Source organism: Alosa pseudoharengus, unplaced genomic scaffold, assembly GCF_046254945.1.
Source record: "Alosa pseudoharengus isolate Yale_2024_CS ecotype anadromous, Long Island Sound unplaced genomic scaffold, YU_APseudo_1.1 YU_APseudo_1.1_scf_3, whole genome shotgun sequence".
Taxonomy (NCBI): Eukaryota; Metazoa; Chordata; class Actinopteri; order Clupeiformes; family Clupeidae; genus Alosa; species Alosa pseudoharengus.
Window position 1 is genome coordinate 27,508,820 of NW_027468718.1, and position 17,258 is coordinate 27,526,077.

The 17,258-nt window shown below is 43.7% G+C and overlaps 1 protein-coding gene across 1 annotated transcript; it reads left to right on the forward strand.

Moving 5' to 3' along the window:
* Positions 1 to 1,293: 1,293 nt before the first annotated feature.
* hat1 (histone acetyltransferase 1) lies at positions 1,294 to 16,024 on the forward strand. Its single transcript, XM_076263778.1, has 11 exons — positions 1,294 to 1,371; positions 2,108 to 2,179; positions 2,303 to 2,378; positions 2,679 to 2,799; positions 8,871 to 9,050; positions 9,769 to 9,890; positions 10,538 to 10,642; positions 11,316 to 11,422; positions 12,240 to 12,391; positions 12,899 to 13,015; positions 15,434 to 16,024. Exons 1-11 carry the CDS (start codon positions 1,365 to 1,367, stop codon positions 15,599 to 15,601), a joined length of 1,227 nt encoding a protein of 408 aa, XP_076119893.1. The 5' UTR covers positions 1,294 to 1,364; the 3' UTR covers positions 15,602 to 16,024.
* The last annotated feature ends 1,234 nt before the right edge of the window (positions 16,025 to 17,258 follow it).

Here is a 17,258-nt window from a genome sequence, read left to right on the forward strand (position 1 = left end):
CTGACCACTTCTACAGTTACAGTAGGCCCAGTGAAATGTAGTCTAATATAAGCAAATAATATATTACAACCAAAACACATATTCAAGATGAAAAGAAAATATTGAAAAGAACTTTTCAGGTCTTTCAGAAAAAATAGAAGGTCTAGAATGTTTTATTGTTATTTAGAATGTTATTTTTTTTAAACAATAAATAGCATATGTCTAGCAATCAAATAACAAGCATTTAAGACAATGTGCAGTCTAAATGACTAAACTGATGCACCAAGGTCAAAAACTATTTCTATTTCTGTCTGGTCAAAAAGGCAGACTAACCCCATAAAGGTCAAAGATCAAAACACACTATTCCTCCATGCCGATGTGCAACCAGCATTTCTCGAGAGGGTGGCATTGTGTTCTAAAGGAGATAATCTAGTGCTGTCAGAGAAGAGGGGCGAAATTACAGTGACTTAAACATTGCTGTAGGTCACTCTTCCCAGCTTCTAGACGGTAGAATCACAATGGCAGGGATAATAGCACAGCATTACCACAGTTCAGTGTTCAGCTATGGTACTCTCCATCAAAAAGGTCACTTATCTTCATTGAGCTCTCACTCTACTGTAATCCACAACTTCAAAAAGTGGTCCCAGGTCAAATTCTTTATTTAGAGCTTTAGCAAACCAATAACAACACTCTGGTGAGACATTCTTTTGAGAAGAAATTTATTTTTGGATAGGCTAGTTATTTGGGACACTATTTTTCTGAATGAATGAATATATGATCAGGGCTGTGAATAAATGAGCTAGGGTATTGATTTTTTTCTTCTTGTCATCCTTTATCAAATAAAACACTTTGTTCTGATCAATATGTAGCCCTGTGTTGAAAATAAAACCAAAAAATAGCATGCTTCTTTTTTTGGTATGACATTTGTGTCACTTGAGTGATATCACAGCCTGAGCCTATAAACAATAGGCTATCTTAATGAGCAGAGCACCCATAGCCACAACACAAAAGGAAGACTTTAAAGCAATTGACCTACCGTAGATGCTGTTAGAGGATCCATTCACGTGACTATCTGACTTGGTTTTCCTAAACATCTTTAAAAAAACAAAACAATGCAGGCCTTATATGATATAATATTACATTTCTGTTCTGTTCTATTTAATCTGCGAATACGTAGTCAATTTTAACATTAAATAGAATTGGGTGAATTTTATGGGGATAGTTCACATAGGGTAGTGTCCAAAAAAACAAAGTAATCGCTATCGTTACAACAACAAAAAATAGTAAAGGTACTGACGTAACAGGACGGAAACACGTGGGTAAACAGGAAGTGTGTTTGCATTTCGCGGGCACCGTGGAACGACGCGCTGGTGTTGTGGACAGAAATGGCGGGTAAGGGTGACCATTATAACTCTGACAGATATTAACAATGGCAGTCTTGTGTTTGTGTTTGCAGTAGCGATTCTGGAGCACGGTGTAACGTTTTATGGTAATAGTAGGTTGATCCTTGGGCTTGTGTCAGGGGGTTGCGTAGTCTTCAAGCTAGCTTGTATGTAGCATAGCCACCACTGTTGCGACGAGCTAACGTTATTCGTCTTCGATGGCTTCACAAAGTTATAAACTAGGGACCCTGAACTCAGGTCTGACAAATTACTCTGACATTTTACCACTTCTTAGTCCACCTCTGTACCTTGATTGGAATTGCGGATGTTGACATTTTGCTAACTGCTAACATGGGGTTCAGCAGCTGTGTAGCGCTATAACGTTAGCGTTTCGTAATTCTATATTAGCCATGGCTAATTTGGCTCTGCCCTCGCCTAATTTGTCAACTGACTATAATCGAATGATGCACTGTATGCGCCGAGCTGTAGGTTAACTTGTAAGCTCTATTCGACAACTTCATTATGTAGAAAAGTAGTACTTTGCATATGCAGTGTTAGCTGGCTCTGTAGCTTACTCGCAAGTTGATTAGTGTAGTCACAGCATGGATTAGCTCTTGCTTAAACTAGCTAGGTGTCTAACAATAATAGTCTGGGATAATGTTAGTAAAACGTGAATTAATCTCAGCTTTAAAAACATTCTAACTATGCTTTAGTTACATTTGTTGAAGACGTAATGTATTCCACAGGTGTGAACGCAATGGAGAAGAAGTTGGCGGAGTACAAGTGTGATACCAACGAAGCCATAAGTTTAAAATTAGGTAAGCAGTTATGAATGTAGTTCATACAACTTGTTGGTCGTCATCAGTCTGGCTGCAATAACTTACAATGATTACCCCCTTCTGTAGATTCAGTTCTGTTAAGTGTTTAATGTTCTGTCATAGTTCGGTTTCCAGAGGAGGTAGAGGACGAAAGCACAACATTCCACCCCGAATTCACCCACCAACTCTATGGAGACGAGTGAGTTCTTTCTTCTACTGCTTAGAGCTGTTCAACTATGCACTGTGCAACAAAAAGATAAAGTAGCTTGCCTATTTAAATGTCAGACTTTTTCTCTATGGTTTAGAGTCTATTAGCCCTCAAGTCATAGTCTTAAGTTTATCAGTTAACATATTATAATCTGATCTAGTTAAGCGTAACATCGTGATTTCGGTAATGATTCTGGCAGACTCAAGACCTGTTTTGTTTTTTGTGAAGATTACATGATCCATAAATCTTAATCTGTACTAAGTGTCAGATGCTGCACTTGTCTTTTCACAGTGAAGTGGCTTTTGGGTACAAGGGACTTCAGATTCAACTGTACTACAGTGCCGGCAACTTGACAACACTCTTTAAAGTGAAATACTCCTCAAAGGTTACAGAGAAGTTTGAGTGTGTCGAGGTAATACATTTATTCAAATTGTTTTGATATGGTTGTCTGCACTCAGTCAAAACAAAACCACATGGTTGTATAATTTGTTTATGGACAATATCATAGGACTACTCTGAGCTAGATAGCCCGGCAACAGCTGGATTGAGTGCCCCTACAAACTACCAGCTGGCTCATATAGACAAATTGCCCAACTAAATGGCTGTCTATTCAGTGTCATTTTTTAAATTGATTTCAGTTTGATTCAGTTTTTTTTTTATCATCCCAAGCCAAAAGTGGCCGCAATGTCTAGAATAAAATAGCAATGGGGGAATGAGCTGTGTCTCTGAACTGAGTTGGTTGCTGTGCTTCACCCAGGTGGGTGCTACACATTGGCGGTAGTTCAGATTAGACTTGTAGTCAAGACCGCCTAAACCGAGACCAAGACACTACCAAGACCAGAGGGTATCAAGACCGAGACCAAGACGAGACCAAGGCCAAGACAGACTGAGTCAAGACCAAGACAAAGTCGAGACGAGACCGAGACGAGACCGAGACCAAAAAAAAAACAAAAAACAGCTAGTGAGCTAGTGTTACACCATAACTTGCATCAACTGAATAGGAGCAGCGTACTGGGGTAAGAGGTTCAGTCCCAGTTTAAATTCAATTTAAGAAAGTATTATTTCAACTACAGACAGAACAATGCAGAGACAGAGCATGTCATGAATGTGACTGTGAGCTCACTCACTGTAAATGTTTTCGTAGACTGGTTTCGGTGAGAGAGACTTTGCAAAACTTGCATTTTGCAGAATGCTTCTTTCTTGCCCCTGGACTGCAAATTTCTTTATGTTCCGTGAATGCAAATTTAATGATGCCGGAATTCGCTGACATTATTATTACTAGGTCTGACTGTGACTGACAGCTACGATGTAAACCTAACGTTTCGCGCTGGCTACACTTGCGTCTTTTGATTGAATGAGCGCCAGTTTCTTAATCACAACAAAATACATGTATGTCATTGATTGGTTACATTTGAAAGGTTACATTTGAAGGGCATGAAAGGCAAAATAATTTAATGTTGCATTATCGAATGTTATGTTTTGTATCATGGACATTATTTGTTGCAAATCTCCCGACCACTATGTCGTGTAGTGTTGTCACGATACCAAAATTATGACTTCGATACGATACCTGCCATAAATATCACGATGCTCGATACTGAAATGATCCTACAAGAAAATCCTAAGATCTCGGGAAAAGAAAAGACTCATACCTCCTCCTAGTGTATTGAGTCATTGTTGAATTTGGTGCACTTTTGTAATGTGCTGGTCAATTCTGGGTTCTAAACTTCTGAACTTCCTACATAATTATTATTTTTTTAGTCAGTAAAATAGTTGGCCTACTTTGTGTGATTAAGTCCTTTTTTGTTTGTTATAGTTCATTTACATTGTGTTGTGTTTTGGCAATAAAGAAGCTTTAAATAGCCAAACTAGACTAGATCAAGGTCAGTGTTGAAATGACTGCATGCAAATCACTGAATGCTATGCAGAGGGGCCTAATCTTTAGGCCATCTGATGTACAGTATAGGCTACCCTAGGCCTTCCCGTGTTCATGGGATTTCTTTGCCAGTTGCAAAGGCAAAAATGTAAGGATAGATTTCTTTGGGCCCAGTGTACAAATACGACGTTCCAACCACTCAGGTTTTCGTTAGATAGGCCTACACCATTACCTGTTGCAAATTGTGTGCACTCCTACATTACGTCTATTTCTTTGATAGCATGATTTGCTACCACGTAACAATAAGCCGCTATTATTATTAGGCCTCAACACACTTTGGTGGTATACGATGTGGGCTTTAATTAGCGCATTGCATCTGGGCAATAATTATTGAACAAATTGCAGTCGACATGCCATAACAAATATTACCAGTAGGCCCTACTGACCAAACATGAAATTGTTTACAAGTTATGTCTCGTCAAAATGATTACAACTCGTTATGTCTTGTCAAAATGTATTCATGAAGGAAGGTTCGCTTTATCCCAGAGAACCATACTCGTTTCACTTAGGCTAGACTAAAACAGAAGAGAAGAACTTGGCACTAACCATTTGTGTTTTCTATAGCATATTCGTTAACCTGACGTTCTTTAAACTCTTTAAAAATGTTAGGATATGTCTGCGAGGTGTTTAGCCAAGTTCCATGTGTAGCCTACTGCTTTTAAATGACTTTGAAACATATTTTACAAACGGGCCTCTGTTTACCTGATGGCTTGCCTGCACTATTCGCGATGTATCCGAAATACTGTAGTTCCAGATTTCATATCACCTTTTGTTTTATCCACAAGGCCGAGGACTGTCGGCAAAAAACTATGTTGACGTTGTTGGCTGCGCACTCACTCACTCAAAGCTGCCTACTTGACACGCCCACTTGCCTAGATGCGTGCAAGGAGCAGTGAGAGCAGCAGTTCACACAGACACAGAACGTTATTATTTTAATAAAGTATTGATTCTAAAAACGTCGGAAATCGTATCGTTTTTTTGCGTGAAGGCATCGTGATACATTTTTAGTATCGATACACCATGCAACACTAGACCTGAGACCCGCAAGACCAAGACAATGAGACCAAGACAAGACCGAGGGATCCGAGACCAAGACAAGACCAAAGACGGTCGAGACTGTGACAAGACCGAGACCACGAAAAAAATGGTCTCGAGACCAAGACCGGTCTCGAGACATTCGACTCTAGTTCAGATGATTGATGGGCAGCCGTGGCCTACTGGTTAGCGCTTCGGACTTGTAACTGGAGGGTTGCCGGTTCGAACCCCGACCAGTAGGAACGGCTGAAGTGCCCTTGAGCAAGGCACCTAACCCTCACTGCTCCCCGAGCGCCGCTGTTGTAGCAGGCAGCTCATTGTGCCGGGATTAGTATTTGCTAACCAGTGGGCAACGGCTAACCAGTGGGCAACGGCTGCCCCCAGTGGGCCACGGTGTGTGCTTCACCTCACTGTGTGTTCATTGTGTGCTGAGTGTGTTTCACTAATTCATGGATTAGGGTAAATGCAGAGACCAAATTTCCCTCACTGGATCAAAAGAGTATATATACTTATACTTATACTTAGATGAGGTCCCCATCCTTCCCTGTAAAACCCTTGGGCGCTTATAAAAGCGCTATGTAATGTGTTGTTGTTGTTGTGTTTGGCCTTAGCACTTAACATTGTCACAACTTGTCCAACTAGAAAGCATTTTAGTTATTGCTCAGATCAAGCTGATTCACAGATTCAGCCATGTAAACAATGTTGACTTGTTGGCTCCATCCTCTGTGGTGTATTGGGGATCAGATTATATTGTCTTATTCTTTTTTCTTATTGTTAGTGAGTGTCACTTTGTATTCTCACAATGCAGAGAGATAGATAGAGTAGAAAGGTAGAAATACTATAATGTAGTGAGATAGGTAGGTTAGAAGGTAGAAATACTATAATGTAGTGTTCTGCTGACTGTTTGCCTAATCATCCTTAAATATACAAAGGCAATGTACAGACTAATTGTATGTTTTGTGCTCACTGAAGCCTTTGTCTCTAGAGTCCGGACTACAAACGTGATTGTGTGTGTGTGTGCGCGTACACACACACACACACACACACACACACTGTGTTCATGTTTCCTGGCTGTGGTGCAGCTGGAGAAGGCTATTTGCTGAAGGGCTGGGCATAGTTCAATCTGCAGCTGCCTGTCTGTGAGGGGAGGCCCCAGTCAGAGATCAGCACCACTCAGAGAGCAGAGCAGAGCAGAGGAGGGTAAACGCGCAGGCAGGGCCTGGGCCTGGTGGCCATGGCAGGGGGGAGCACAGGAGGGTTTCCTCTCCTCTCCTCTCCTCTCCTCTCCTCTCCTCTCCTCTCCTCTCCTCTCTGCTTGGCTGCCTTCCCCCTCTATATGCACTAGTTCAAATACTCCCATGGAACAGAAGAGGGCATCAGACAGGTGGAGAGAGAGAGCTATCACACTAACGCTGGGCTTTCTCATCTATCGATTTATTGTGTTACTTGTTTATAGTTCCCCTTAGTCTTTAAGTTAGAATGGTGTATATTAGTCATTATCACTGATAATTGGAAATGGGGGGGGGGGGGGGTGAACTGTTGCGTCCATAATATCACAAAGTGGCCAAAAGAAAAAATCTACAATTGGCGATGGCATGAAGAATGCCAGTCAAAATGGCATAATGGTCCAAAACAACAAAACTTGTTAAGACAAAAACAAAATCAAAGCGGTGAATTAGGAGTGTTCTGGCTTTTTTCATGAATTTTAAAACAGATCTTTGTTTAAATCAAACAAGCTTTGTGTTTAGCATTAAAACTGCCATTGTCAACTCCCATACTACAGATAATATCCCATTCCAAAATGGACAAAAAACTTCTGAAGGTGCATTGTGAGCTAATATCATCTTGGAATAATGGTCCCCTTTGTGGGAAGATTGTGCAATTTGTACGTGGCATGTAGGAAAGATCTCGGGCAATATGATTTGTTTGTCCTTGGCCTTTTATGTACGTCCCTTATCCCTCTGCAATGCAGTTGAACGATTACAATGGTGAAGTGGCATTCAGCTGCAGGTGCATTACTTCCAGTTGGATATTAGCTGATGTCTGAAAGGAGGGGAATTAGCAGCGTGTTGCACTAGCCCTTTTGTAGGGCATTTTGTTCGGGCCTTCTTCATTTCCCTGTTTTGAATGGCAAGCAGCAAGGGTCTCTGCACAAAACTAATGCCTATCACACATGTAAATGGTGTGAAAGGGCTGCTTAGCAAGTTAATACAAAGTGTTCTCATGTCAATCCCGCTGGAAATGGATACAATGCAAACATTACAGCTGAACTCACCGCACATTCTGCTGGGTAAAAAAATTCAAAGGGGGTGGTGGGGGCCGAGGCTTGGACGGGGGCAGGGTGTCCATTGTCCATACGTCTCTTTGAATCGCCAGGGCAGATTCGTTTGATTGAGTTCACTCGCCAGGATTAGTGGAGAGGAGGCTATTATTGATGCCCGGGTTTTGTTAAGTTGAGATCAATTCATTAAATTTTATTGCCCAGTGAGAAGAAGAGATGCATTATTGTGGGGGACTTCATCAAATATTCATGGTTTAAGATAAGTAGTAAATGTATTGAATTAAGTGGTCTTTCACCGGGGGTGGAGGGGGGAGGGAGACCTCCGCCTCTGCTCAGCTGACAGTCTTAATTGCCTAATGGCTTCCCTTTCTGCCCCAGAAAAATATGTATTCTTTCACTTCAATTCCATGTGCTCTGTGTCAGTCAGGCCCTGAAGTATACCCTAATGACCAAACAATGGTAACATATTCTGTTGCATGTCCTTTGTGATTGCATGTGCGGCCGTGGTTAGCAAGGGTACACAAGTTGTGTCCGCGTCGAGACCGCCTGATTGCTACTTTGATTCTTTGCTCTTTATAAAGATGCCCATGGAACCTTGTGCAGCTTTGAATTTGCTGTGTCCTTTTCTTTCTTTCTTTCTTTCTTTCTTTCTTTCTTTCTTTTTTTTTTAACAAGTGCCTCTTCTCTTTTTAAATAAGTGGCCATGATTAGACCTATTGTGTTAATTATCTTTAAGGGTTGTTCTTTGCCTTGGCTTGCCATGGGATATTCAGCAGCAGTTCTTGGTCGAGTCTTAAAGGTTTGATCAGAATATCTTATTGCCACCATTGGGCGTCCCCTGGCCATGGCTGCGGATCTACTAATGCTAAAATGCATTGCCACTGTCAGACATCTTCATCCAAATAATCACTCAAAATCAAGGGAGTTTTTCTTTTTTTCTTTCTTTGAAACTGATTGTGATTTCAAGGGAAGTAAAAATAACCTTTTGCTTGTGTCTGTGTGTCTGTGTGTCTGTGTGTCTGTGTGTCTGTGTGTCTGTGTGTCTGTGTGTCTCTCTGTGTGTGTGTGTGTGTGTGTGTGTGTGTGTGTGTGTGTGTGTGTGTGTGTGTGTGTGTGTGTGTGTGTGTGTGTGTGTGTGTGTGTGTGTGTGTGTGTGTGTGTGTGTGTGTGTGTGTGTGTGTGTGTGTGTGTGTGTGTGTGTGTGTGTGTGTGTGTGTGCGCGCGCTTCAAGCCTGATGACGTGGAAGGAAAGATCCGTGAGATCATCCCACAGGGTTTCTGTGGCAATACGGACGACTTCATCTCGCTGCTGGAGAAAGAGGCCAACTTTACGCCCTTCGGCACTCTGATCCACACATACAGCGTTCACAACGAGGAGGCCGGGGAGGACCTCACCTATCAGATCCACAAAGTAGGTCCCCAATGGCACATGGCATTGGCAATGTTTGAATGCACTCCGTGTCCCTCGGACATGGTACTAATGTGGTACTAAATGCCTTTAGCTGTCGCTCTCAACCTTTTCATCTGCTAGGCTGGACACGGTCAGTAACTAAATCAACGTGGCCAGACCACGTGTTAATCATGCTGTAATGGTACAGTAAACTACATTTACAGTCATTTACGTGTTATGTTCTCATTCTTCCATTCCCCGTGATGCTGGGAAGCCCTGCCACTGATGCCCCATCCCTCACTTCCCTTCTGTCCATAGAAAGGGAGCACATGTAGACATGTTCTAGACATATTCTCAGCAGTATGGATGTAGGAGGCAGTGGTACAGGAGTCTTAAGAATATCAACAAAAGAACTTCCCTCATGAACAGTTGGCTTCAGTTTGGTGTGGTTGTAGCCACAAAATCCGCTACAGAATTGGAATTGTGTGAATTTTACACAGTGGAATTTTGGTTGCTTATAAAAGCCTAGTATTGCCTAGTACAGCAACTCCGTTACTTTCAGGCAGTTTTACATACCTCGCATTATACCGAGACTATTATTAAAAACATGCGGTGAAGTTTGCAGTGCCATAATGCTGATTGTGGAGTCATTTTCCAGGGCCTCTGCCCTCATGTGTACTGGTGATGGTAATGGATACAATACAATGCACAATGGTCTGTGTGTGGTTTCTCCCCGCAGGTGGAACTGTCCAGCCCTGGCTTCCGCGAGTACCACGAGCGGCTGCAGACCTTTCTCATGTGGTTCATCGAGACTGCCAGCTTCATCGACGTGGACGATGACCGCTGGGACTTCTTCCTGGTGTGGGTATCTCCTCCAGGCCACAGACAAACAGCCTCCCCTCAGCCCACCCCATGCCACCCCCCACATTCCCTGGACAGGGCCCAGTGGCCCTCTTTGTGGCGCTGCTGCCCAATTACCAGGCCGCTTTAATTACCCCTCTCCCCCCCCCCCCCCCCCCCCCCCTGCTTAGAGGTGAATTGTTGATCTGCTGAGAGCACCCCCTTTTGTGCCCGAGCCACTTTTCATTTTTTGCCCCATTTTTGTCTCGGCCGCGAGCTGAATTGAATACTGTTGTCTTTTGAAACACTGAATGGAATCTCAAACAGTAAAAAGAGCCTCTGCTAGTGTTTTCTTTTGCTTGGCACCTATTAATCTGGACAATGGACAAATGGACTGAAGTGATTTGGAGAGGCTAGAAACCCCCACCTCCTTCTTCCCCCTCCACCACCCACCCACCCCATCCTATCCTAAGTTGCAGTGCTCCAATTAAGTACATAATGCATTCAGCCCATAGCAGGTGTACCAATTGGGTCTGCTAGCTTGCAGCATGCTGACACTGAAAACCGGGGCAGTAGAATGGGGGTGGGAGGGCTGGGGGGGTAAAATGGACTCCACATGGGCAGTGTGCCTGTAATTGACCTGTTTTGCCTGTGTGTTTCATCTGCAGATTTGAGAAGTACAATAAGGACGGGGAGACTCTCTTCGCGACTGTTGGCTACATGACAGTTTATAATTACTATGTGTACCCAGACAAAACCCGACCACGTGTAAGGTAATTGCCCGGGAAGCACGTGCCTTCTTCTTTTGTGCTGTAAAAGGGAGAAAGGGAAGAGAAAATTATACATTTCTGTCTTCCTTGTCCTGAAATGTCCCAAATTACTGGCTTATGTATCCAATAAACCAGCCTGGTTTTGTTACGGCAAGGGTGATCAACATCGTTATTTAAAAAATAATAAAACAAGTAGCGTTGTTTTTTTCCTGCACTGGCTATGATCCATTGATAGGCATGCAATTGTAACTTTTCATTAAGTCTACTACAGTTGATTGAATGAATGAATTGAGTGTGGCCTTTGATGATGATTGAATAGTTTTGCCCCACAGCGTGTTTTCTGTTTAAGCCCACAGCCACACACACACACTTGATATGGATAAAAAGCAAACTGGTCATCAGCTTTGCGCTGTTAAAAATATGTTCCTGTCTTTAATGAAGATGTGTATGACCAAGCAGGCACTGGGCACTGTGATCCAATGTGCCTCACCTCTTTCTATTCTTTTACACCCCGATGTTTAGCTACCGTGAGGCTGTTAGAGTACCCAGACAAACAGAAGTGTGTCCCATCAGTGGCTAAGTGTAGTGGGCCGGTGCTCTGGAGCAGAGGTCAGAAAGGCTGCGCTTTCATGTCTTTGTGTGTGTGTGTGTGTGTGTGCGTGTCCTCTGTGAACAGCCAAATGCTGATCCTGCCCCCGTTCCAAGGAGAGGGCCACGGAGCCCAGCTGCTGGAGACTGTGCACAGGTTCTACTGCACCTCCTCTAAAGTACAGGACATTACAGGCAAGTGGACTGTGCGTGTGGGAGACAGCGGGACTAAGAAGTAGTGTTCCTATTGTGGTCGTCCTATTCATGGTTTGGCATGATCTTTTTTTGTGGGTTGTGAGACATAAGTATAACTATATATACTCTTTTGATCCCGTGAGGGGAAATTTGGTCTGCATTTATCCCAATTGGTGAATTAGTGAAATACACTCAGCATGAAAACGCACAGTGAGGTGAAGCACACACGGTTGTGAACCAGTTTTCTCCTTCACCTTTCTCGCCCAGTGAGATCCAAGCAGCAGCACTGAGATGTGAAGACAGCGGATATATATATATATATATATATGCGCGCGCGCCCGCCCCCCATCTGGCTGAAAGAGGGTACGGGGTTGTGCTGGAGGTTTCCTGTTGCGGGGCAGTTGTTGACCGCAGAATTAGGCCCTCGTCAGCCCCGCTCACCACAGCGCTCTCAGGCGAGAGCCGGAGTGGGGGTCGGAGCAGAGGGATGTAAATTGCGAGCTCGTTTCCAGCAGAAATGTGCTTGCCACATGCTGACAACAATCAAACTCAACAATGGCGCAATTATTCATTTTTTTTTCTCCCTTCTTGCGTCAGGAGCCAGTGCGGCCGAATTAGCCGTCAGCAAGACTAAAGCACTGAGTGGCTGTGCCCCTAGTCCACTCGTGTCAAAAGGAAGCGTTTCAAAGGACAAGCCTTACCTAGTCTCCCCCCTTTTCTAACTGTCTCTGTTAAAGACGTGGATGTTTTGCATGATACAGAAAGCTCAGCTGTGCCAATTGGGCAGAGTACAGTGTTTCTCTTGTCCCCTTTGCAGCGGAGGACCCGTCAGACAGCTACGTGAAGCTGCGCGACTTTGTCCTGGTCAAGCTGTGCCAGACGCTGGCGTCCTTCTCCACCGACAAACTCTCCCTGGGCTTCAGTGAGGACATGGCCACCGAGGCTCAGGAGAAGTTAAAGATAAACAAGGTAGTTTACCGCAGGGAACATAAACACACACACGACACACAAACAGCACAACAAAGCAGACAAAGCCCAAAAGTTGTTAGGTCTGTAAAAAAAAAAGTCGTTTTTTAGTTCTTTATTTTATTTTATTCTTTTCCTTGCCTGTTCTGCCACCATGTCTCCATTCTCTGCTGGACCTGCATAATCCCATGGCCATTAGAACAGGAAGCCCACCCCGTGCATTCACCTTAAAGTGGCCTCCGTACGCGTGCTTTTTCTCTCCCTTCTCAGGGCACTATTTAGCAGGCCCAATTATATCACAGGTTTCTCAGCTCCCTCTTGCTTGTTGGTGATTATCACAGCCTGATGTCCGTAACATGGCAGGATAAAGTGTGTGTGTGTGTGTGTGTGTGTGTGAGCTGTAGGTCCATACTGCTGCTGCCCACACACCTTTTGCATTTTATGCTTATGAACATTTATGAGACTGTTTGCCAAAGTCTTTCTGTGGCCGTATTTTCTTTTCTCGTTTAGAAACATGCCAGACGGGTGTATGAAATCTTACGTTTGCGAGCAACAGACATGAGCAACGAGGAGAAGGCCAGAGCATTCCGACTGGAGGTCAAAAAACGATTATTTGGGCCCTACAAGGTATGTGCTGATCAGGTATTCGCTCCGTTTCTCTGTTGGTTCTCCTATGGTTTGGCCTTCTGATCCAGTGTTGTTGGAGAAACAGAAGTAGCTGAATGTACACAACCTGAATTAGATTAGATTAGATTCAAAATTGCAGAGTACAAGTACAAAGACAACGAAATGCAGTCGTCATGTTATGGTCGTCATGTCTGTAAAAACCTTGGTGCAGAAACATAAGCTACTGTGAACTGACTCGAGAATGTTCTCATGGTTTTTAGACTGCTATTGTGGAACGTTTCTGAGAGAAAAATAACTTTTGAATACACAAATTACTCATTTACTTATATACCCTATAAGGTAAAGCGTTGTCCTGCTATACAGATGCAATTTCCATTGTTCCGTTGTGTCAAGGTCCCTGTGTTTGGCACCAGATCCTGCTCTAAGCTGGGCCTCTGCTTCAGCCTAGCAGCTTCCAAACGTGTGCAGACACTAATTGCTCTGTGTGGATTTATCTCATTTAAAGAACTAAATTATTCATCCTTCCCCTCCAAAGGGAGAAACCTGGTGGAAGGCTGAGGCTCTAGTCTTGGCTGCACAATGGGTCACACCAGGAGGCTGTTGATGCTCCCAAGAGACTTGTTTCCATTCAGGCCAGGGCCATTATTTAGGATTTGCATCTCATTGCGCTAAGTAATTTACAGGGAGGAATGTGTCTGCCTGTCCAGTCCAGTCCAGCGCAGCGCAGGCCACTCTCCTCATGCTGCCAGTGGGGAGAACCTGGGCGACAAGTCCCCCGACAATCACCGCACCACAGCGGTCTGCTGCCAGGCCAGCACACCTCTCAGCCTGGCGCTTCACTTCAGTTAACGCTAGAGCTTTTATCTTCGCTTATGTTTGGGTTTGTTTTGTGTGCTCTCATAGTTTTGTTTTTATTATTATTTTATTATGTTCTTTAATGTCTTATTTAAAATGCCTTTATTATGGCTCAGGCTAATGCTGTGTCTATTTACACAAGATAGGGTTTTTTCCCCCCCATGATGAGGATTTTTGTAACTTTGATGAGCTCAACCAGATTTCCACAGCCTCTGAAATCTTTCCCTTCTCTGCATTGTCTGCAGTGTAGCCACTGACCGTATTTTAAAGTCTCCAGTATAAACTGTGCAATCTGCAACATAGTTGTGCTCTTTGAGAAACTTAAACATTTAGTCTAAAAAATTCAACATGTGGTCCTTCTCTGACGACTCTCTCCGAGCAACATATCAGGTCGACACTAACCAGTGGAGAATTGTTGACAGCAGCCTAACCACATTTTGAAAAGCAAGGGGGAAAAAGTGGGGTTTCGGGATGTGGGGGGTGGGATGGAGGAGGAAGTTGGAATTGCCTGGGAGAGCAGAGCGGAGGATCTGGTGGCCAGATGCAGCTTTTTCTCTGAGGGAGGTTTGGCCAGTAGTTGAATGCTAGAGCTCCCCTTTCTTTGTGAATGTGTTGGCGATTACATGTTTTCCACCCAGCTCTGGGTTTTCTCCCTGTGTTGTGTGTGTGTGTGTGTTGTGTGTGTGTGTGTGTGTTGTGTGTGTGTGTGTGTGTGTTGTTTGTGTGTGTGTGTGTGTGTGTGTGTGTGTTGTTTGTGTGTGTGTGTGTGTGTGTGTTTGTGTCTGTGTGTGTTGTTTGTGTCTGTGTGTGTTGTTTGTGTCTGTGTGTGTGTGTGTGTGTGTGTGTGTGTGTGTGTGTGTGCGGCTCTTTTGCATGTACTGCTGTGGGACGTATGAGTGAGGAATCTTGGTCCATAGCCAAAGCCTTTCAGCACTCTTGCCGACTCAATTACAGTGTTCCCCACGTCACCTTTCTCTCTCTCTCTCACTCACTCACCTCTCTCTCTCTCTCTCTCTCTCTCTCTCTCTCTCTCTCTCTCTCTCACTCACACACACCTCTCTCTCTCACTCACTCACACACACCTCTCTCTCTCTCTCACTCACTCACACACACCTCTCTCTCTCTCTCACTCACACACACCTCTCTCTCTCTCTCACTCACACACACACACACACACACCTTTTTCTCTCTCTCACTCACACACCTCTCCCTCTCTCTCTCTCACACACACACCTCTCTCTCTCTCTCTCTCTCTCTCTCTCACACACACACACACACACCTCTCTCTCTTTCTCTGTCTTCTCTTTTTCTCTCTCTCTGTCTGTCTCTCTCTCTGGGGCTGCCTAAAGCTCTAATAAATGAAATACAGTGAAGTCTGGCTGCTGCTGCTGGAGGAAGACTTCCATTTGTTTTTTCCCAATGTTAGTAGCAATATGGGTGAATTTATAGTAAACATTTTTTGTGTTTCTCCTCTGTGGCCTTTGAGGTTTTCGATTTATACTACTGCAGTCTAACGTGTGTGTGTGTGTGTGTGTGTGTGTGTGTGTGTCTGTGTGTGTGTAGAAAAACCAGAGAGAGCTGACCAAAATGAGGAAGTGTCTGCGGCCAGAAGAGCTGGCGTCCCAGGTGAACCAGATGGACACCCAGCTGCAGCATGAGGAGCTCGAGCGCAGCTATCAGGAAGTGCTGGGGGATTACCGCAGGATCATCGAACGGCTAGCACGGGCCTAATACACACACACACACACACACACACACACACCTACACACACTCACACACACACTCACACACACACACACTCTCACACCTTTATGTTCTCTACTCAATGATTATGACGAGAGTGTGTAAGTGTGCGTGTGTATCAGTGGACTCGCTCCCTGCCTTGGGAGAGGACTTTCCCCATGTCCCACATGTCATCACTCGCTGCGTGACATTTTTGTGATTGGTACATCATCTACAGGCCATAGTCACACATCATAGACATCTCAGCCCTCTCAGGATTTAAAAAAAGAGACAAAAAAATTTACTTTTTGTATGTAAGAACCAGTATTTCTTTTTCAGAATATTTGTGGTGAAGGTCTTTTCCTCTCTTGTGAAGACGAGTAGATTTTGAAGCACTTCATATTGAAAATAAAATGTTTTGTACATTCCTCTGTGATGGTGTGATTTTCAGTCATTTTCAAGACTATTGGAAAAAACTTGTGTATTGCAGCCGGCGTCTAAGACAGCGCGAGGCTCTCTGGTCCTCCATAGAACTGCATTAAGGCTTTACAACCCCTCCACAATTTCATTCATCCCCAGCACCGTGTGACATTAATATTTGATCAGGAGATGCTGGGCTAAGGGTCAGTGCGCTGGTATCTGCCAAAAAAGTTTTCCTTACTGTATTGGTCGGCACGGGTTAAAAAACAAGCATATCCCAATGCCAAGAAAATTTATTAGGCCTGATGAATGATCATTTATTTTAGTAAGCCATAGTTAACCAAATCAATTTACATTACAATTTCTTTTTGCGCACCCTCTTGTGGCTAATGTAACTTCTGATTGCACAGTGTTGAGTGTTTCAATAATGACCGTTATGCCTATCAATTTAAAACCTCTTTGCCATTGCACAGTCCACTTACACGGATCATTGTGATGAATAACCATCTCTGCTGGTACTTTTACACATTGCAGTTAAAAAATTAAGGTCTCTGGGTTAATTTTCATTTTTCCTCCTCTTCAGATGTAACACAGAGAACCCAGAATACTTGACCATGTCTGATATTAATTGAATCCACTTATGTCCCGCTGGCCTCTCCTGCCTCCATTCCTTTGTTATGGAGCAGCTCTCTAAATTGAGGAACTGTTACATGAACAGACCATTGAATGAGCTATTTTTATTTATTTAAAAAAAAAAAAAAAAAGTTGGATTTTGTAAATCAGAAGATTTGCAAACTGTTGCTGTCCTTCGCTTTTACCCATGTAAGTTTTGTGGTAAAACACAAGTAATGTGACTAAAAGTTCTACTGAAAATATCAGAAGAAAGATAGGCTTGTGTTTTGGAGCCAGCCCAATAACAAGTCCAGACCAATGTGCCATAAATCTCTGCCAGCTCTACCCTTGTTGCAGCACATGTATGATCAGCGTGGTCCATCATAGTAGCAGGGATGTGATTCTTCCAGGTGTTCCGACCTGATGAACCCGTGCAACTTTTACAGATCCGCAGTTTTTGTAAGGGGACGGCAGGCCCGGAGTGGGTAATCGGGAGAATTCCCGGTGGGCCGCTTCACTTTTGGGCAGGTCGAGGGAAAAATATTGGCATTTTGTCACGTTAATCTATCTTCTCTTAAAGTTGGCTACACACGTTCGCATTCTATGCCTAACACCGCAGCCTCTGCATGGGTT

Excerpts from the sequence above, each read along its gene's own strand:
- hat1 (XM_076263778.1), top strand. Across the intron at positions 2,379-2,678 it reads CACCAACTCTATGGAGACGA|TGAAGTGGCTTTTGGGTACA; the intron begins GTGAGTTCTTTC and ends GTCTTTTCACAG. Across the intron at positions 9,891-10,537 it reads CGCTGGGACTTCTTCCTGGT|ATTTGAGAAGTACAATAAGG; the intron begins GTGGGTATCTCC and ends TTTCATCTGCAG.